This window comes from Enhydra lutris, unplaced genomic scaffold (genome assembly GCF_002288905.1).
Source record: "Enhydra lutris kenyoni isolate GAN:26980312 unplaced genomic scaffold, ASM228890v2 scaffoldscaffold1, whole genome shotgun sequence".
Taxonomy (NCBI): Eukaryota; Metazoa; Chordata; class Mammalia; order Carnivora; family Mustelidae; genus Enhydra; species Enhydra lutris.
Genome location: NW_019154085.1, coordinates 38722029 through 38743012, shown reverse-complemented (window position 1 = coordinate 38743012; position 20984 = coordinate 38722029). Strand labels below are relative to the sequence as shown.

The following is a 20984-nucleotide window of genomic DNA, read 5'->3' as shown; positions in this document are numbered from 1 at the left end:
ATGTGGTGTCATACAACAGAGCCCAGGAAAGAAATTCTACTGCTCTGGGATTCTGGTTAATTTCAACAGGTTATACAGGGGTGAGAGCAGATGGTAAGTCTAAGGGAGAAAGAAAGGTGCACACAAGAAAAATATGTAATTACAGAGAAATAGCAGGAGAAAAACAAGACACAGGAGTTCAGAGATCTCAAAATCTGTGGGAGCGGGGGGCATGCAGTGGGGAGGTGCTTTCCTGGGCACCCCAGTGAAAATTATTCACAAATCACTATTTGGCCCAGGGAAAGCCTCGCCTCGGCATAGAAGCCAAGAGAAGCTCCAAGTGGTGGAACAGGCAACTCAAAGGAAGGACGATTCACCCAGGAAGTCAAATGTCATGCCAAGGGCCCAAAAGGCAAGCGCTGAATGTGCCCAAAGCTCTGGACCAGAGGGTAAGGCCAGTGCCAGAATCTGCCATTTGAATGGTCGGTGTGGGAGGGTCTTTCACAGAACAGGCAGTGTTAGGCGGGTGTGTAAAGGTAACAGCAGAGGGAAGGAGAAGTGCGGAGACAGGTGTGTGTGACAAGAGGGACACAGATCTGTTGCACCTGAGGACATTTTGTGCAGAAACAACTCTGTCCACACAGTACCACTGACCTCAGCTGTGACCTAAGGCAGCAGCTCTCAACCTTTTTGGTTCCAAGACTTCTTTACACTCTTCAAAATTACGGAGTACCCTAAAGACCTTCTGTTTCTGTTGTTTATATTTATCTGTATGTACTTCATTAGGCATTAAAACCGATCATTTAAAAATATTTATGTGTTAGTTCATTTAAACGTAACAGTAATATACCAACTACCTATTAACATAAATGATATATTTTCATGAAAAACAAGTATATTTTCCAAATGCAAAAACCGGTGAGAAGACTGGCACCATTTTACATTTTTACAAACCTCTTCGTGTCTAGCTGAATCCAAGACAGCTGGACATGTATAGTTGCTTCTGTGTTCGATCGGTTGGGAAACATTGCTTTGGTGGGAGGACAGGAAGATAATCCAGCTTCATGAGGATCTGTAGTTTCAAAGGGTGGAGTATTTCAACAGTTTCTTGAGATAATTCTGTATGTTCACCTTTGATATTGCACCCAAAGTCAAGAAGGGATGGTTTCTTAAAGGTTAGTTATGAATTAGCATCTGAAACCACAGCAATTAACTTCTTACACCCTTCTGAAACTAATAATACACTATATGTTAATTAACTGAATTTAAATAAAATAAAATTTTTTAATTTTTTAAAATTAACTTTTTATACTCTGTTGCAATACAATGCATTGTGCTGTCTTGCATTTTAAATGGCATATCTGCTTACACAGGATTTTATAATATCTCAAACATTTGGACTGAATTCGACACTAAGCTTGCAGCTCAATCACACGATTATTTTTCTCGAGACATTCATGCTTCAAGATGTAGCGAACTGCTTTAGATGAACTCCCCAGTTTTCCACATAGACTATTAAAAAGATGTCTACTCAGGGGCGCCTGGAGGGCTCAGTCAGCTAAGCATCTGACTCTCGACTCTTGGTTGCAGCTCAGGTTGTGATCTTACGGTCATGGGATCCAGCCCCGCATCAGACTCTGTGCTCAGCGAGGAGTCTGATTCTCTTTCCCTCTCCCTCCCGCTCACTGTCTCTCTCAAATAAACAAATAAAATCCTTAAAAAAAAAAAAAAAAGATGTATACTCAAAGGTAGAAATTTAATAAAGTTAATAATTTTCATTGTTTCATCAGGAACATTCTTAAATGAAACTGGCTTCTTTTTTTTTTTTTTCTTTTTTTTAATGGTCTGTGGCAGAGAAAACTGTATGCGGTTTAGGGACACTGCTTTGATTTGTCCTAGGGTACCAGCAGCTTTCCCTGCCATGACTGCTGCTCCACGTGAGAACTTGTCAACATAGCGAAAAGGCAAAGATCATCTTAGTATGGGACCAGTTTTGACCTCAAAGATCTCCTGAAAGGGTTTCTGGGACATCCCAGGAATTCACAACTTCACTTTGAGCTTCTGGTCCAGGGGCTCAAATGACTGCCCATCACTGGACATCTCCCTTGGTAGAAGACAAGCTATTGCCCAGCCTTGCTCTGCTCCTCCCCAGAGGCAGACAGACCCAGTGGTAGAATCATTCTCAGAAAGGGTTATGGAGGGGCACCTGGGTGGCTCAGTGGGTTAAGCCTCTGTCTTCAACTCAGGTCATGATCTCAGGGTCCTGGGATCGAGCCCCGCATCAGGCTCTCTGCTCGACGGGGAGCCTGCTTCCCTCTCTCTCTGCCTGCTCTCTGCCTACTTGTAATCTCTGTCTGTCAAATAAATAAATAAAATCTTTTTATAAAAAGGAAAGAAGGAAAGAAAGAAAGGAAGAAAGAAAGGAAGGATGGGTGGGTTATGGAGGTGCAAGTAAGACCTGGAAACTCCGGCCTTCACCGCAAAAGGTCTTTCCTGGGACCTCTGGAAACTCCTATGGGACTTTCCAGAGGATTTTCTGAGATCTGAAAGAAATGTCTTTTATTTTTTTCAGAAACCAGTGATGACTCACCAGAAATGAATGAAGAAAAGAGCCTCCAGGAGGAGCCGCCCAGCACAGCACCAAGCACCCCACATGGTAAACAGGAGGGATTGCACATCTCTGCGTGCAGTCCCCAGGAGGCCAAATCCGAACTGTTAGACTCTAAATCAGTGTTTCTCAACCTTTTCCCATTATCACTGCCCTAAGGAGCCCTCTTAGATACTTTTTCCTAATTATGAACACAACCTATGATATTTTAATATCACAAATATATTATATATCCGTTTATGTTTAGATAGCTAGGTAGATAATTATTTTGAGGAGGAATAAATATGTATGTCTCTCCATATACTTTATACATAAAAAGAATGATTTCCCACCCCAATCCCCAAACCAATTTTTTTCTACCTAGGAGCAGTACCACTACTGCTGAATGTGTTCTAAATACATTCATGGTACTCTATTGGAAGTTCCCAAATCATGGAACAAAATTTTTCCCAAGACCCAGATTTCCATGTTGCCCACTTGACCTTTCTGGGAGAGTTGAGAAGAGACCAGCTCATCATAAACACAAATGCAGTCCTATAAGCAACTGAGTGGTTACAGCTGACATGGCTGTGGGCATGCACTGACAAACGGTGAGGGGAGTGTGCCCTCACCACCGCTACCATTGGCCATTTGCTACCACTATCCTTAGAGGGGAAAAGAATATGAACATTTTTTCTGTGCATTGGCAATGTGGTCGTTGTGTCACAAAATCACAGAACGCAACTCTCAAATGACCAGTATTTATTATCAGAGAGAATGGGTAAAATTTGCCCCCCTTGAAATACAAATGATCATTTTAACAGTTTCTCCCACATTACACTAACTTATATAGAAATACTGCAAATTTTCTCATGGATAATTTCATTTTATTTGTACAACAATCCTTGAAAAAGGTTGAACAATGATTTCAAATTTTACAGATGAGACTGAGACATGTCAAGGAAGAGTGGGTTTTTCTAAGATCCCATGGATAAAAGATGGTGGCATAAGACACCTAATGGGATGGTGGCATAAGACCAAGACACCTTGGTCCCCTAGAACTTTCTTCAGATTCCATTATAATGGAAGAGACCTAAATAATGTTGCCAACTCAGTATTGTCTGAAATGAGGTGGTCATAAGTTTAAAGCCTCTTTAAAATGACTTTATCTTATTACTTTCTAGATCCAAAAAATAATGGAAATAAACCATCTTTGGAAAGATCTCCTGGGGAAAAGCCTAAGTGTAAAGAACCTATTCAGTCTCTGTTAGGGTGGATCTAATGTTACTTTTTTGGGTTGTTAACACTCTTCCAGGCTACGAAAGACATGCTAGACCATAAAAAGATTTGAGATTTTTAAAGTAGTGATTTATTTATTTTTTTTTCAACATAGAAAAATTCCCACACTACAAAAGCAATATGCAGCCGCCATTGGGATTAGCTTGCTGTGTGGGACAAGAACCACCCTTCTCCTCAAAAACCAGTGGCTGAAATAAGACAGCTTACTTTTTTCTCACTCCCATGTGGAGGTAGGCTAGAATCTCAAACTCCTTAGTTATTGTACCACCATTCCCAGAGGGTGGCATCCCCTCACTGGGCCCAGCTAGCAGGTCTACATTCCCACCAAAGGAAAGAGGCAAGGTCTAGGAAGGTGCGTCCCCTCCATTGAGGACACTATCTGTAGGTTGCATTTAGACATTCTGTTACCATTTCTTTACTATGAGTGACCTGACTACACCTGACTGCAAAGGAGGCTGGGAAATGTCATTTTTATTCTTGAAGGACAGGTATCCAGCTCAAAATCCAACCACTTGATGAGCAAAAAAAAGGGACACCAGAGAAAGCTGAATAATCAGCAGTCCCTGCCCCATGTGCCGTGGTGGTGAGCAATGCTAAGTGCTCACCATTATTTCCAGTTCTCTTCCCAGCCCTGGATGCTGCATTTCCCAGCTCTTTGCAGGAGACAGGGTGGTGATCACAGGTCTGGCCAATAAGCTGGTGCGAGGGTCACTTCTGAGTCAAAACACAGAAGAGCACTGCGCCACTCTGCACCTCCTCCCCCTGATTGCAGAAGTGTGTGGAAGAGGGAGGTGCCAGAAGCATGGGTCTCAGCCCCACCGCAAAGGCTGCCAGGAGACTCCAAGTCCCGCAGGGGACTCTGTGTGACTGAGACATAACACCGTGAACGTGAAGCCACCAAACTGTGGTTTTGTTTGTACTGCAGCATAAGACTATCCTGGTCTGTGTGATACAGTGTTCTCAATAAAATCCACAGAGTCCGTACGGGAAGTTACTAATCACGAAGTGAAACTCCTATTTCATATCTGCTTCCCCTAGTTTATTTCTGTACCTTAGACATCTGCATACATTATCTCACTCTATATACATAGAAGCTCACACTATAGGGTCTATAAACAGTTTTTTCATTGTATATTTAATACACATATCTGCATATCATATCAATGTTATCTATTTTTTTCTTTTAGTTATACAGCACGTTATTGTATAATTAGCAATTTAATTTAAATAATCGCCCATATGACGGACAGTTAGGCTATCTCTAATTTTATATGAAAATAGAAATCATGTTTGTATGTGTTTGTATCTTTACACACATGTCCAATTGATTTCCTCAGAATTAATTTCTAAGTGCAATTACTTGGTTAGAGCCTGCACGTCTTTGATTTTATCTATGTAGGCAAATTTTATATATACTGCAATTTTCTTCATTTTTTTGGTCTTAATATTATAAGGATGTTTTTTAAAGTGTGGGGATTTTTTTATTTTTTAAACAGTCAAATCTATTCATCTTTCACCTTTATGATTTTTAGCCTTGAGTTTTAACTAAGTAAATCTCTTATATGTGGCTTATAACAATCTCTCTATTTTCTTCTACTCTTGAAAAACTGGTTATTAACTTGAAAAAAATTATATATTTTGTTTTATTTATTTTTTAAATGGCGTATTTTAAATGTTGATAATTTGGTATATCTATTACTTCTTTGTTCAATTCTTTTTTCATTTCCAAATAAAATGGAGTATTTTTACATAAATTTATTTATGAAGTATTGATATTTTAAGCTTGAAGATCAATATTTATAGCCATAAGTGATTTTTTTTCCTGTTTTAGGAAAGAGGACAGAAAAATATAATCTTCCATCTTCAAAAAGAAGACAGGAAAGAAAGCTCCCAAGAAGTAAGCAAGAAGAATGAAGCTACTATTCCCTTGTTCAGGGGCTTTCCTGGATGACCAGCATGACCTCCTCCAGCCACATGGCCATCTGGGTATCCCTGGAGCACAGACAGTCCCATCCTTGCCTCCCAGACCACCCTATTAAAGGACCTCCCCTCACAAAAGAAGGAGAACCCAGACACCATGTTGGTTCCGGCAGACTTCTTTCCTCTTATCAGTAGGAGGAATAGGGTGGAACTGGATAGGAGGTGTCAGACAGTTTTGAGATTAGGACTGTGTCTAGTCTGGCTCAGAGCAAGGATGAATAGACCAAGCAAGTCTTAATGGGCAGCCAGGATTCAGACTCCCAGTATCAAACTGGAGTTAGATTTAGAATTACTGAGCATTCAAAATCACCTGAATTGACTCATGCTTGTTTTTCTTGTATCTACTCCATGCATGAAAATTGGATTATTTGCCGTTTAGGAAACAAAAATTTGTGAAACTGTATTTTTTAGTTCCTCTGCTTTATCTCTCTGCTGTCCTTGTCTCCCTTAACTCTCTCTCTCTCTCCTACGTTTCTCCTTCCCTTTTCCTTCATTCTTTTACTCAAAACTATGTATCCAAGGTGTGCCAATCAGTAAGGATTCCCTTGGATTCTGGGCCATTCTGTGAATACCCTGGGAGGGCATTTCCCCTCGGCTCCCAACATGCATCGTGACATAAGCACCACTGCTTTGGACATGCTCCGAATTTTCCTGCTTTTTTCTAGGGCCTCTCAGTCTCGGGTTTGACCCAGGAGGGGACTCAGATCTCCTTGCTTGCCCTCTTCTTCCCCTTGTCTCTTTCTCCTGATTTCAACCCCATCACCTTCCACAGCTGGAGGAAACTTAGTCTTTGTCATATGCTGCATTTTCTTTACCAATGACTTCTAGGAAAACTTCACATTTAGACCTCCAAACTTGTATTGTTAGCCTATAAAGGTAATTTCTGGAACTTGGAAATCCCTTGAGCTCTCAACAGGTTCTGTGTTTCAAGATTTAGTATGAGGTCTCCAAAACAGCCTCTCTGAGGCTCCTCTACTGAGCAGTGACATCTCAGTTCTAGCCAGTTCTAGCCAGTACCTATCCTTTCCCAGATACTTATTGATTTAATAATTAGGGAACCCTGGGCCATTGTGATTCATAAGGATAAAAAAATACATCAGTTTAATATTTTCAAAAATATGCTCCCCTTATATATCCAGTCAACAAAGGCGAATGGAGTGTAAGGTATGTGTCAGGTACATGTCCCAGGTCCTGTGGGTTCAGCAGTGAGCAAATCACAAATATCACTGCCCTCATGAAGTTTACATTCTAGTTGATGTGTGTGTGATTAATAGACAAAAAGGGGAGTTGACGGGAGAAAGAGAAACAAGATGAAGTATTGTGAGTTTGGGAAAGAATAAAAGCTACACTCAAAGGAAGTGTATATTCCTTCCCTTCAAAGGAAGAGGAATAACTATAAGAAAATAATATTAAAAATGAAGTACAAGGGTACAGGGATTTCCTGAAAGGTTGAGGACTGGGGTATGAGAAGGGAAGTCACTAAGGGGGGAGGAGGCAGTTCACTGGGGACCCCATTTAAACTATTCACAAATCGCTATCACATGCGCAGCCTCACCTAGGCCCAGAATCCAAGAGAAACTCCATGTGGTGGATCAAGCAACTGAAGGGAAATGTGATTCAACCAGGAACTCAAAGATCATGACAAGGGCCCCAAAGGCAAAGACAGAATGTGTCCAAACCTCTGGACCAAAGGGTAAGCTGGGGACTAAATCTGCCATTTGATTGCTCAGTGTGGGAGGGCCTCTCATGGGGCAAGCGCAGGGTTGGGTATTATGTGAAGGAAATGGTAGAAGGGAGTAGAGCAGACAAGACAGCAAGGAGCTTCTGGACTGAGAGTGGTTGTGGAAAGAAATTAGTGCAGTGCTCCCAACAAGCAGGTCAGCTCAGCTGTGCCACGTGGACTCAACATGACCACTTCCCAGTGTCTACTGTTTACATTTCCGTTAGTAGAGTCACCACTGCTCCAATGGGTCTGGGGGCTTCTGTCAGATTCATGCTTGTTCCATGGGAGGAGTGGCACCAATCCTCAAAGTGGACACACTCTTAGTAGTATTTCTTAATGGCTTATTTCTAGAAGTGAAGTGGCTTAATATTTAAAATTAGCACAGACTGATGATCATATTGTTGCCATTTTAGACCCCATTAACAGCGTTCAGATGTTCTTTTTCCTCCACCTCCACCAAAACTAGAAATAATAAGACTTTTCTGTGTTGACAGATTAAAAACAAAGAATGATATTCCACCCATGTTTTCCTTGGAATCTTTTTGCATCTTGCATGTGATAGATTGTATTACTTCTCACTGATATCTCAGAAGGTTATAAGCCCTTGCCCCGTGGACTCCAGTGTGACCATGTCACTTGACTTGGCCAAAGAAATGTGGACAGGTGTGAGGGTCACTTCAAAGCCAAAGCTTTAAGAACCTTTGTATCACCTTTTTCTCCGCCATGGGACCAAGAGTGTTCTAGAGAGAGGTTGCTCTGTTCCCAGGATCCTTGTATGTCAATGACATGGAACTGCATGTGATGAATGTATGTCAATGACACGGAACTAGCTTGTGATGAATGAGTAACATGAAGGAGAAGTACAACTGGGTTGTTCTAAGCCAGAACTTGGCAAACTTTTTCTAAAAGGGGCCAGATAATGGTTCAAGATTTGTTGGCCATACAATCTCTAGTGCAGCTACTCGACACTGCCACTGTAGAATGAAAGGAGCCAGAGACAAATATATATAAGCAAATGCAAATAAAACTTTATTTTTATTTTTTATGTTTATTTTGTTAGATTTTACTTATTATTACTTAATGTTCATTTCACAAGACTCATATCTATCTTGTTTCTCCAAAGTGGTAGAAAGACAGAAAAAAAATTACATTAAAATAGTTGATATAGAAAGCATAAAAATCTGTTTCACATTATAGATGACATTAATTTCTTTAATTTTTTTTTTTAGAGAAGAAAAGGAAAAAAGATGTTGATTCAAGTTCAACAAGAAGGTGTCAGAAAAACATTCCTCCAAAGGGTAAGCCAGAGGCAGGGACTGTCCATCAGGCTGCATGGCACCCTGGCTAGCAGCTGATTGTTTGTCTTCCTGTCTTCCTTCTCTTTCCCTCCCATCCTTGTCCTCCTCTATCTACATAGGTATCTTTCACCTGCATTATTCTCTGCTCTAACAAAATGTCACACCTGACACTCCAGTTGAATGCCAGTGCATACCTTGGGTTGCCTACCCAATCACCAATTTCTCCACTGGGATGGATTCTTCAACACAGAATCCACCAACAGTGACCCAAAATGTTTAAGAGAAAAGGACTGAACCCATGAGTCAAGTTCTAACATCAACTTCTACTTCCTTCATTGTAAAATTTGGTGAAAACTCTTAGGGAAGCAAGGCCCTGACGGTGTTCCTATTTGCAGAGAGCTGAGCTTTCTCTTCCTGTGATAGACAGGGGTGCTGGACTGGTCTCTGTGGGTCAGCCCCTTGGCTTGCTTCTGCCCCCTGCACTCCGAGGCCTCTTGGGGTCATTCTCCTCCTCTCTTCCTCCTCCTTTTCCCCCTCCTCTTTTTCTGCCTGCACTCATTTTTCTTCTGCTTTTGTGACACTTCTTCAGCATTATCTCCTCTCACTCTCCCTTCCCTTTATGGTCCAGTGACATTGGTCTTTTTTTCCTCATGAATTTATTGAATTTACTGTTGAGGTAGAACATGTGCTACTTGAGGTAGGGCCCACAGACTGAGGCCATTGACAAGTCTGTGGCAGGTCTGCAAAAAGAAGGAGCTTATAAATTATCTGTGACACTGAACACACTGTCTTCCCAGACCATCTCAGTGGAGATGCCTTGATATCCATTTTTTTTCTTTTTTCTTTTTTCTTTCTTTTTTTTTTTTTTTTGAGAGAGAGTGTGACAGAAAGTAAATGAGCTCCCCGGGGAACACCTGGGCAGAGGGAGAGGGAGAGAGAGAATCCCAAGCAGGGTCCACACCCAGTGTGGAGCCCAAGATAGAGCTAGATGCCACAACCTTGAGAGCCTTGATTCTATTTTGATCAAGCTGCTATCTCTCAACACATCACATGTTGAGTAGTGCTCGTATAATACGCCTAAGAAAAATGGATGTACCATAAATGTACACCTTGAGGAATGAACACAAAGGAAAAACTCACATGTAGCTGGCACCTAGGTCAAGAAACACAACATAACCCACACCCATAATCCAAACCCTACCCACATGCTGAATGCCCCCACTAGCCTGATTTCTCAGAGCATGGGCCATTTTGAAACTAGATGCTATGTCCTCTTTTCCTGCTCAGGACTTCCTCAGTGTGTCCCCCTCATACACTCCCTCCCCAAAGCTAATAATCCCCCTTGCTCAACTTCCCTTTGCTTCACACCCTCAGGCCTCAACTTGAAGTAAGCATTCTCTGTCCCAGCAGGTAAGGGCGAGTCTCCCTGACATGACTTCATAGAGCCCGGTGTTGTTTTTCTTCATGGCACTTGTCACAACTATAATTAACTGTTGACTCTGTGAAGGGCAAATGAGATCAGTAAGCAGTCAATCTTGCTCATTGCTCTATGTCTCACAGGGTTTATGCTTAAATAACTGTCAGATCAATACTTTATCCGTTCTTCTTTGCAAATTATGAATACCAAGATCAGAGCCTCAGTTTACTCATACAATGCAGTATGAGCTCCAATGACTACTACCATGGAGCTCCAGACCTTTCCCCAGGCTAAGTCTGTCCATGAATGATTTTCACCTTTTGCCTTTTCCCTATGTTCATCTATCCAATCAGTAATTACTTTTTTTCCATTCTGTTTTTCCTTGTCTCTGTTAGGCTTTCTTTTTGTTTCCTCCATCATGCTTTTCATTCCCATGAACTCTCTTTGTTAATTGTTTACTTTTCATAACAGGTTCCTCACTGTTTGCTCACACTTAAGAATGGTGATCTCATAGATGTGGGAGAGCTCCAGGCAAGCCTTCTCCTCAGGGTTCCATCCTTAAAAGCCTGTTTGCAAGAGGAAGACTAAGCCAAATGCAAAATTATTGGGAACAGATCAGAGAGCTGTCCCTCCTTAGGTACATGGTGGTGGCTTTGGAAATACTCAGGACCCAAGGTCCTGCCTGACTTGGTAAGCTGCCTGCACCAAGAAAAGGACGGAGTCTTGCTTGTGCCCACAACTCTGCACCCTGGCTTGCTGCCCAGAACTGCCAGTGCCACCCACTGTTCCTGCATCTGCTTATAAGGATGTCTGGGACCTATATTTACCATAGGGAATTAAGGAATCAGTTCCATGAGACAGAGAACTATACAAGGTCCCCAGTGCCCCGCTAATACCCCTTGGGGTTTGCAGTAGTCCAAAGTTGCTTGTGGCTCTGCCTTGTCACTCACATTAGGAAACCCCAGGGACAAATCTTTCACTCAACCTTGACAATAATATGCACTTAACATAAACTTGCAAGTAAATTGCATAGTCAAGATTATAAGCCCAGCCAATCTGGCTCCTGAGGCTGAGCTGTCATCCTCTGGGCCATATCAGTTTGAGTGGGCAGAGTCTGGAGACAAGTAGTGGAGCCAGCCATTCTATGCGAGAATTCTGGCTGGCTCTTGAAACTAAGTTCTTCCCACCCCCTATTCCTACCCAGGCTTGCTATAGCCCCTACCCTTCCAAGACTGGACATCTTCTATCATTCTGTTCAGGGGAGTCATCCTTTCAGTCCTCAGGGATCTCTGCTTTCTTTTTTTTTTTTTTTTTAAAGATTTTATTTATTTGACAGACAGAGATCACAAGTAGGCAGAGAGGCAGGCAGAGAGAGAGAGGAAGGGAAGCAGGCACCCTGCTGAGCAGAGAGCCCGATGTGGGGCTCGATCCCAGGACCCTGAGACCATGACCTGAGCCGAAGGCAGAGGCTTAACCCACTGAGCCACCCAGGCGCCCCAGGGATCTCTGCTTTCTTATCTGACTCCAGTTCACATCTTTCCAAAGTAACTAATTGTTTCTTCACCATTGATGCTGCTCTGTTCTTTTTCCAATGGTGCTCTCTTTTTCATACACTTCTTTTTGGCTCTTTTTTTTAAGATTTTATTTATTTATTTATTTATTTATTTATTTATTTAACAGAGAGAGAGAGAGATTTAGAGAGAAAGAGAACAAGCAGGTGGAGCAGCAGAGTGAGAAGGAGAAGCAGGCTCCCTGCTGAGCAGAGAGCTGGACACAGGGTTTGATCCCAGGACCCTGGGATCATGACCTGAGCGGAAGGCAGAGACTAACTGACTGAGTCACATAGGGCAGGCGAGAATTCTACCACTGAACCACCCATGCACCGATACTGAGTCACATAGGGGACCCTCCCTTTGGTTCTTTTAATAAGTATTTGAGAAAGTTGGACTGGTTGTTCACCTAGACTTATTCCACAAGTAACATCCTGTATAAGCAACATAAGCCATAGGAAGAGCTTTCTCCTTGCCCCCAGAGACAGCTCCTGCAGTCTATCTGGAATGAATCCATCTACAGTGAGGCTGGGACAAAAAGAAGCAGGAATTGTTGATATTTATTTTAAACTTTTATAACTGCTTCTCCTGAATCAATATCCCACATCCCTACTCAGAGTTTCACAGTTACCAAATCTCTCCATGTGCAATTTGCAGATTAGTCTAGAGTTCTTGGGGGTTTTCTTTTTTATTCATAGGGAAAGAAACAGAAAAACAATAAAATGAAAAAGGACAGCAAAAAATGAAGACTGACGATAGTAACTCAGTGCTAAGCACCTAACTCACACTGCCTTGGTTTAAATCAGAAGATAAGATTATAGGAAAAAACCTTTCCTCTAGCCACATGTGCACCACGAAATATTTTGAGCAGGCAACTTCTATTCACACAGAAGGATAAGCAGGATGCTTATGAAATAAAGGAAACTTAGGTGATGGCCAGTGAGCTTATGAATTAAAACCTATTCACCAAAGAAGCCTTATATGTTTTACTAACCATTTTGTTTGATGTAATGTTGGTGGCAATGTTTTGGTTTATTGGAAACTGCTCTGTCCATGTTAGCTAATCTGCCTCTCAAAATGGAAGACCTCCTGCCAGTTAACCAGAGGTTGTCTCTGGTGCCATTTACATGATTATTGTTATTACTATTATCAGAATTCAGGGAAAGGAAAATCCATGAAGAAGAGAGAATGAAGACTGAGCAACACTACACTCTTCTACTTTTCCTTCTACTTTCAGAAAAACCTGAAGATGAAACTGTAGATTTTCTCTCTCCTGAACTTCCTGTGACCTGTGGTGAAGCCAAAGGGATTTTATACAAAGAGAAATTGAAACAAGGTGAGTTTCTCAGTCTTCTCTTTGGAACCCCTAAAACCACTAGAAGAGAGGGAAGTACCAGTGTGTTGAATCACCCAGAATATGATCCCTGCAAGCTAGGTTGCTGAGAAAGAAGTGCTTGCTAAGAAAGAATTTTTAGTTTTCTGTGTCATGGTAAACCTGGCAGCTGGGCCACTCTACTCCCACAAGGAAGTCATACATGGACCCAATGGCACTACTTGCCTCATGTAGATGTCACAAAAAATGCAAATCCTCTCCCACTCCCACACCACTCCTGGAGGTTTTAGGGCTCCCTTCAGTCTGAGAGAGAAGGAATCCAGACTCTTTTGCTACTGCTCCCTCCCTACAGGGAGGCTCTCTGGACCCAGGCAGGTGGAACAACTATAATTAGGGATTTGAGGTTTAGGGTGAATTCACAGAGAATGAAATTGGATCTAGGAATAGTCCATCTTTATCTTACAGGCTCCTCAGAGAAGTGCATTCGGAATGAGGAGGGAGTTTGGTTCACACCAAAAGAATTTGAAATCGAAGGAAAACGGGCAAATACAAAGAAATGGAAGGAGACTGTATATTGCAGAGGAAAGACCTTAGGAGAACTGCTGCAGGTATTTAACAGGGAACAGATGGGTGATGGGTTTAATTCCTGGAAGGATAAGTGGAATTCCAATAGCAGAAATGTGAAGGAATTTCCTTTAGGATTCAACAGCATGATTGAGAAAGAGCTAGATTTTTCATAGAAAAATTTGTGGGTGAGAAAGTTAGGAATGCAGAGTGGTGGTACCCACAGCAGAGAATGTTAAATGTGAGGAAAGGGCTGTGAGGTCAGGAGAGTTTTAAGAAGCTTAGCCTGGGGGTATTAGATGGGGTGAGCTAGGAGGAAGCCAGATGGAGACACAGACCTCTGAGACTTTCCCTGCACCCTCTGCCCAATAAAGACCTCCTCCATACCCACCTCTATCTGGACCCCTGGGTGACACCTTTCCAGACCATCCTGTCTGTCATGCAGTCAGTCCCTCATTTATACTTCCCCAGCTCACACTCTATCCTGTGAGCAACAAACAAGGCTAGTGGTCTTTGTGATCCCAGAACCCAACACAAAGCCTCCCAAAAACACTAAAAAAATTATCACTGGGATGGAATCATAAGGACTTTACCTACAGAAGGAAAAATGGAGAGGAAAAAATGGGTGAGAAAAGAACTGGAAAGAAGGACTAAGGGGTCTTGGGTTTGAGTAATGGGGGAAAAGCTTATTTTGTCAAGTGAAGTCCAGAAGAAGAACTGATTGGAGGATGGAGCTAATGTTTCTCTCAGACACCTTGGGTTTGAAACTGAGTAGGATGTCCCGGTACAAATATTCACTAGGAAGTGGGAACTTCGATGTGGACAAAAGAAGAGGTTCTAGAATAACCTCATTCACTGACCCCTTCTCTCTTTCAGAAAGGACTTTTGTTCTGTCCTCCAAGAAGTGTCAAGAGAGAGGTAAAGAGCAGGTGAATTTCTACCACATTTTCAGTCTCCGTATTGCAGACTCTGCATCCAAAGGCTTACCTTTGAGTCCTCAAATTCCCCAGCCCTGGGTCACCTTTAGTTTTAGGCATTGTATCCTCATGAAAATAGCATTGGCACCCTGGTACATGTATGTGCCGCCATAATTTCAGTTCATTTGATATGGGCCACAAATAACTCTTAAAATAAAAGAACAGAAACTGATGATTTACATGTGTTTTAGACCTGGATATTTGGATGAATACAGACCAAAGTTGTCAGAAATAGAAAGCTCTAGTTTGAAAAGTAATTATGAAATAGAGGTAGATAAGAACAGTATGTGAAAGAGCAAAAAGACCATCCTTGATTGAACATAACTATTCCTCAATTCAACATGCTCATTATCAATAGTACCAAAACGAAATAGTGTTTGAACTGAGCTTTGTCTCAGCAGAACATCCCTCCAGGTGAAAATGGCAGTCATCATTGTCTTGTGCTGTTCCTCCTCAACCTTCTTCACTTGTTTAAATATGTCCTCCAGATACAAATCTCACTCATGAACTTCCCATTGATCTAAACCTTAGGCAGAGGCAATGGTGCCTTTCTCATGTCACCCTGGAGGCTGCCTGACCCTTGGCTGGATTCATTCAAAGTTTAAAAAGCCAAAGAGTCCCCCAAAGCTGTTTATTGTATAAAACGTCTTTTCCATGCTGATTTGAAATATCTTAATGTGAACAGGGGTGCTCCTTATAATAGCCAAAAATTAGGGAAGAATACAAATGGCCATCATTATTATAAAACAAACTGATACATCTACTGATTGGTGTTCAAAAAAAAAAAAAGGCATGGTTATAGACTCCTCCTTAGTCAATGGAAAATCACTCAAAGGTTCTAAAGTCAAAAAAGTTTCAGAAGTTTAAACTAGTAGTAGTAGTAGAAGGAACCCAATTTTGTTTATGTGACTATGTAGGTCTATGATTGAAAATATATCTGAATGAATTGGTTATTTTGGCATAGGATTATATTAAGACATTGTTTTCCATATTATACATTTATGTACAGGTAGAAAATGTCCATTTATTACTTTTGTAATGAGCAAACAAAACAATAAAGATATTTTAAATCCTGAGCATTAATCAATGGCCCCAATATTCCTTCTCACTCATAATGTCACACTGAGCAGGGAGCCCAACACAGGGCTCGATCCCAGGACACCAAGATCATGACCTGAGCCAAAGGCAAATGCTTAACCGACTGAGCCACCCAGGCACCCCTCCAAGTGCCTAGTTTTGAGAACGGACAAAACATTTCCATCCTTTATGTCCTCAGCCAGGTCCTTGTACTTGTGTCATGGACAGTTGAGGGTAGTGGCAGAATTTTTCTCCTTAGATACGACTGATCCCCTGCTCCTTCAGTCCTTTCCTCCAGCTCCTGATGGTCTATTTCCCACCTTTTCAACACCCAGAAAGATGCCTCTTCCTGCCTCCTACCTTTAGTACAGAGAAAACATGTTCTTATGTATGGAGCCCCACTGTCCCTCTTGCGGGGTCAGGAGTGGAACCAGGGGCTCCTGCCTGTAGGTTTTATCCAGCAGTAAAAATCGCTTGTAGAATTTACTGGATCACATTTTAAGGCCATGAGAAAGACAATGATTTCAAAGGCCCACGAAACGACCGATTTATACAGCAGCTCTCTGTCTTTATGTTTCTGTTTTTTGGCCATAATGTCAGGAACCGTTCTGGGTCTGCCTGGCACACTTGCCTGCACACAGTGGATGGGACAGCTCTGAACCCAGAGGCACAGGCAGCCTGGGTGCCAGTCTGGCTCAGGTAGTAAGTTGTATCGACTCTGCAGAATAAAAAGCATCTTGCCTTTCCAGGCTTGTAAAATAAGAAGATTGCCAAAAGCTGGGTTTTCTCAAATTTCATGTACTTCCAAACCATCTGGGATCCTGTGAAAACAGATTTCAGTTCAGTAGGCCTGCATCTCTAGCCAGCTCCCAGGGGATGCTGATGCTGCTGGTCCTCAGGCCACACTTTGTATACAAAGGGCTTAAAGGATGCTCCAGCCCTTCCAGCTCTGGCAAGGTGTGGTTCAAAGGCAGCTTGATGATTCTTGCCATTTTGCCTGTCTGCGATTGGAAAGGCCACGCTCGTCCCCCATCAGCCACCTCCCGGAGCACCATGGTCAGGCAGGTTGGAAACTTCCATTGGGCAACACACAAGGATGGCATGTTCCAAGGCCCCTCGGTGTCAGGGCTGATTCCAGTGCTGCTGCTTTCTCTCCGCTTCCAGGGAGAAAACTCCAAGGAATGTGAGGTGTGTTGTAGAGGGGGACCACTGGTCTGCTGTGACACTTGTCCAAGAGCCTTTCATGAGGACTGTCACATCCCATCTGCAGAGGCAGAGAGGTTAGTGAGATGTAGCCTTGTCTTTTGTACACGGACTCTGCCCAGGCTCTGCCTCTAGTGTCTCTTCTCCAGGCAGAAGAGCAGGACCTGTGAGTGTCAAGGCTCAGGTATGACCCAGAGCAACAGGATGGGGTCTATGTTCCATATGGTTTCGTGGCAGCCTCTACTTCTGAGTCTATGACCGAGCCACCTTGCCTCCACCTTGCCACTGCCCCTGGCGAGCATCCTCTCCTAGTTTTACTGTCCTGACTCCCATCCCTGGGGATTGAGGATGGGAAACACCAGCTGTTTATGTTCTGCGCTTTTTCAGAAAAGGCAGGAAACATGGCCTGCTTCCTGCATTTTACCAAGGGCTCAAAGGACTGATAGAAGCTTAGGTCCCCAGGGGTTAAGCCCCAGTTTTGACACTTGGGTATGACAGGCGGGGCATCTTGTGCTCCCAGCAGCTCAGCTTGGGGAAGGGCAGCCCACCATTCACCCTGAAACCACTCTCCGTGCACTGAGCCCCCTCATGCCACTCTAAATGGGAGGAGGGTCATGGGCTCAAGTCCTGCTTGGGGGGTCTTGGACACTCCAGGAGGTGTCCCCTTCATATCCCAGCTGTGTTGTCCATCAGCCATACCTGAAAGGAGGACAGTGGCAGCTGTAGGAACAGGGTCTGTTTCCAGGGGCCTGGCCCTTGCTCATTCATCCCCCACGTCTCAGGAGCTCGTGGACTTGCACCTTCTGCCGGATAAAGGAGTCTTCGGGAAGGCAGCCGTGTCACAGGGAATCTGAGGTCCTGGAGAGGCAGATGCAGCCTGAGGAGCGGATGGTGAGTTGGGTGCCAACCCCAAGCCTTCTCACCCCAGACACATGAGAAGTCCAACAGGTAGAGGGGGAGGAAAGGGCGCCCACAGGTGCCTGAGGGATCCTGCAGTGTCTGGCTTCCGAGGATGGCGATTCGGCGCCCAAAGTCCAGAGTTCGATGCACCCCACGGCTCTTTCGCAAATGTGGCTGGACGGCTGGCCGTGTCTAGCTGCACCCTCTTGTGCCTGTCTGTCTGGGCACAGGCCTGGCTTCACTCTCTCGGAGCTGCATTTCCCTTTAAAGCTCTCTTCACATTTTACAGAAATGTGAGTTCCTCCTCTTGAAGGCCTACTGTCATCCACAAAGCTCCTTTTTTGCAGAAACCCCACATAACGTAAGTGACATTTCATGCTTCTTGTTCTCTGGGCATCTCTTTGACGGAAAGCTCACTCTGGAATTTGGGAGTGTGACCCCTAAGGGTGCCAGCTGTTGGCCAAGAGCGGGTTTAGTTGCAGAGTCTAGAGGGGGGGACACCCCTGTTCAAACTCCACCCTCGGCATCCGGGTTCCGGGAGCCCCGGGAGACTTGCTCTGCCTCGTGTGTACCTCAGTTTCTCCTTCTCTTAGATGAGAATGTCTTTCTTACAGTCAGCAGAGGGTTTAGAGCCCTTCTCAGGAGACTTCAAGTCCCGCCTCCACCATTTTTTAGCTGTGAAATCCTAAGTAGGTTGTTTAAGGTCTCCCTCCTTTGGTTTCCTCATCTGGAAAACAGGCGTAATTATAGTACCAATCTCACAGGGTTGTTGTAGGATCATATGTTAACCTAGTGGCAGTGCTTAGACCATGTCTGGCATAGACAAGTCCAGTGCTAATATCATCACTTCTGCTGTGTTTCTGTTGGATCCCTTCCAGGAACAATGGCGGTGCCAATATCACTCTTTTGGTGGCTTTGTCCCTAGATTCGAGATTATGGAGAGCCCTTTAAGGAAGCCATGTGGTTGGACCTGATTAAGGAAAGGCTGACTGAGAACGTGTACACAGTGGAGTGGTTTGTTCGCGACATGCGCCTCATCTTTAGCAACCATAAAACATTTTACAAGGTAAAGGTGTCTCTTGTTTCCTCTGCACCTCCTTTCCACTTTTCCCTAATTTCTGGGGCAGCAGAACTTTGCGGGAATTTTACCAATCTGGTCCTAGAGAAAGCTCAAAATGAGTTGGATTACAGAAGAAAGCGGCCTCTTAATTTCAGGGGTGGAGAGGAATTCAGACAGAACAGGGAGAGGGAAGCATCCTTCCCTGAAAACAGTCTGTCCCCAATTCTAGGACAGGTGGGATAGTCGCGCAGAGAACAGCCCATCTCATCCTGCCTTGTTCAAATGGGGAGGAAAGGTGATTTATGGTTACCTTGTTCTCCATGCCTCAGAAATACAGTAATGAACAAAGGAATTCAACTTCATGAAATAAACTCCCAGGATGTTCATGCTTGGATTTTTTTATTCCTAAATTTTCCAGGGGACCCAAACCTCCAGAATTGCCCTCAGAGGGTGTTGGGTTCATCCTTTGTCCGCAGTGAGAGACAACTAGTTGAGTTATCTTGCAAGCCAACAGGTGGTTAATTGTAGTCTGTTGAGTTTATCCTCATTTATACTATCATTCGTACAGATACTTCTTGGGAGGTATCTAAGGAAGATTTCCATTTCCACCCAGCCTCCTTCCCTTCCTCCATGGCACAAGTTGGCCTGTTCATGAAGACACAAATTCTTAAACTAGTGTCAGCTTGTGGAGCTGGAGGGAGAATCTACCCAGGGAGCCCCTCCATGCCTGGCCCCGTGTCAGCCTTGGAGAACGGAAGGTTCATCCTTCCTTCAGAGGGTGGGCTTTCAAGAAATGCTTTGTCTCTGTCTATTTTATCCCAAGCTCAGGCTTTGCAGTGATTAAAATCAGCTCTCCAGTCCTGACCACTGGTCAGGTCCAAGTTAGGAATCAGGCAGAGGCTTGTCCATTTCAGTATTGTGGCATCAGCGTCTCCCCCTGCCCTGCGCACTCTGCCTGGCCGCTGGGGAAGCACAGTATTCGGGATAGGCAGGGTGGGGCTCTAAAAAAAAAAAAAAATTCAAAAATGCAAGAGTTTTGATAGTCCTAATTCTTTATCCTTAAACGTCTGTTTGTTTGCTTTTTTTTTTTTTCCTTTCAGGCTTCCAACTTTGGTCAGATAGGACTGGACTTGGAGGCAGAATTTGAAAAGAACCTCAAACAGGTGTTTATTTTTTGCAAAGCCAATGAGAACAGCTTCCAGACTCGTTGACCCTGTTCTAGAAAGACTAAGGCACCCAACTTCAGGACCCAGATGACATGACCATGGCCATCTTTAGATAGCCAGTGAGTCTGGGATGCTATTGGCTACCCTCTTGACTCAAAGCCAGAGCCTTCATACCATCATCATGCCTTCTTTTTTTTTGTTTGATTCTTTCTACACCTAAAAGTGTGTGTGTGTTTGTGTGTGTGTGTGTGTGTGTGTGTGTAAGATACACCTCTAATCCCCAGCCAAAACCACAAGCCTCTTCTTTGTCAGTATTTCCATCTCTCTTCTCCCACAGTTATCTATTCTCTTTTACTCAACTAAATTACAGGGATAATAGCTTCAGAATTTCTACAGTCCTACCACTATGAAAAAGAAACCAAGTTGAATCTTAAATTGTGTGGAAATTATTTTGTTTCTCTTTTATATGTATATTCTGTTATATTTTGTTTCTGTTATAGAGATATATAATTTATATATATAAATATATTTTATATATATCATGATATATTATTTATATCATTATATATGTCATATACCATTGCAGAGAGTATTTTTTAGAATTTTGCACTTGTATTTGTGAATGAGATTGGTCCGTAAGTTTCTGTGTACTGTCAAAATCAGAGGTAGGGCTATCTCAGCTTGGCACAAGTATGCCTAAAACTTTCTACCTTTTATGTGCTCTGGAATAGCTTATAATGTTTTCAATGAACCAACTCATAAAATTATATAGCCTACTGTTCTTTGAAGAGGTAATATTGACCACGTTCTTTGCTTTTTCAGGGTCATTAAATGATTCAGATGTTCTCTTGCTTTTTGAATCAGTTCCAAT

General features: G+C 43.1%; 1 protein-coding gene across 1 annotated transcript in view; it reads left to right on the top strand.

Moving 5' to 3' along the window:
* The window catches only part of LOC111146300 (SP110 nuclear body protein), a 35744-nt gene extending 15183 nt beyond the window's left edge, over positions 1-20561 (top strand). The window contains exons 8-20 of the mRNA XM_022501832.1: positions 279-428; positions 2552-2635; positions 3751-3810; positions 7395-7538; positions 8798-8866; positions 13071-13169; positions 13632-13774; positions 14607-14648; positions 16949-17064; positions 17770-17878; positions 18177-18248; positions 18813-18953; positions 20048-20561. Coding sequence (XP_022357540.1) covers positions 279-428; positions 2552-2635; positions 3751-3810; positions 7395-7538; positions 8798-8866; positions 13071-13169; positions 13632-13774; positions 14607-14648; positions 16949-17064; positions 17770-17878; positions 18177-18248; positions 18813-18953; positions 20048-20158 — 1340 coding nt within the window. The 3' untranslated portion in view covers positions 20159-20561. The remainder of the gene's footprint in view (positions 1-278; positions 429-2551; positions 2636-3750; positions 3811-7394; positions 7539-8797; positions 8867-13070; positions 13170-13631; positions 13775-14606; positions 14649-16948; positions 17065-17769; positions 17879-18176; positions 18249-18812; positions 18954-20047) is intronic.
* Positions 20562-20984: the final 423 nt, after the last annotated feature.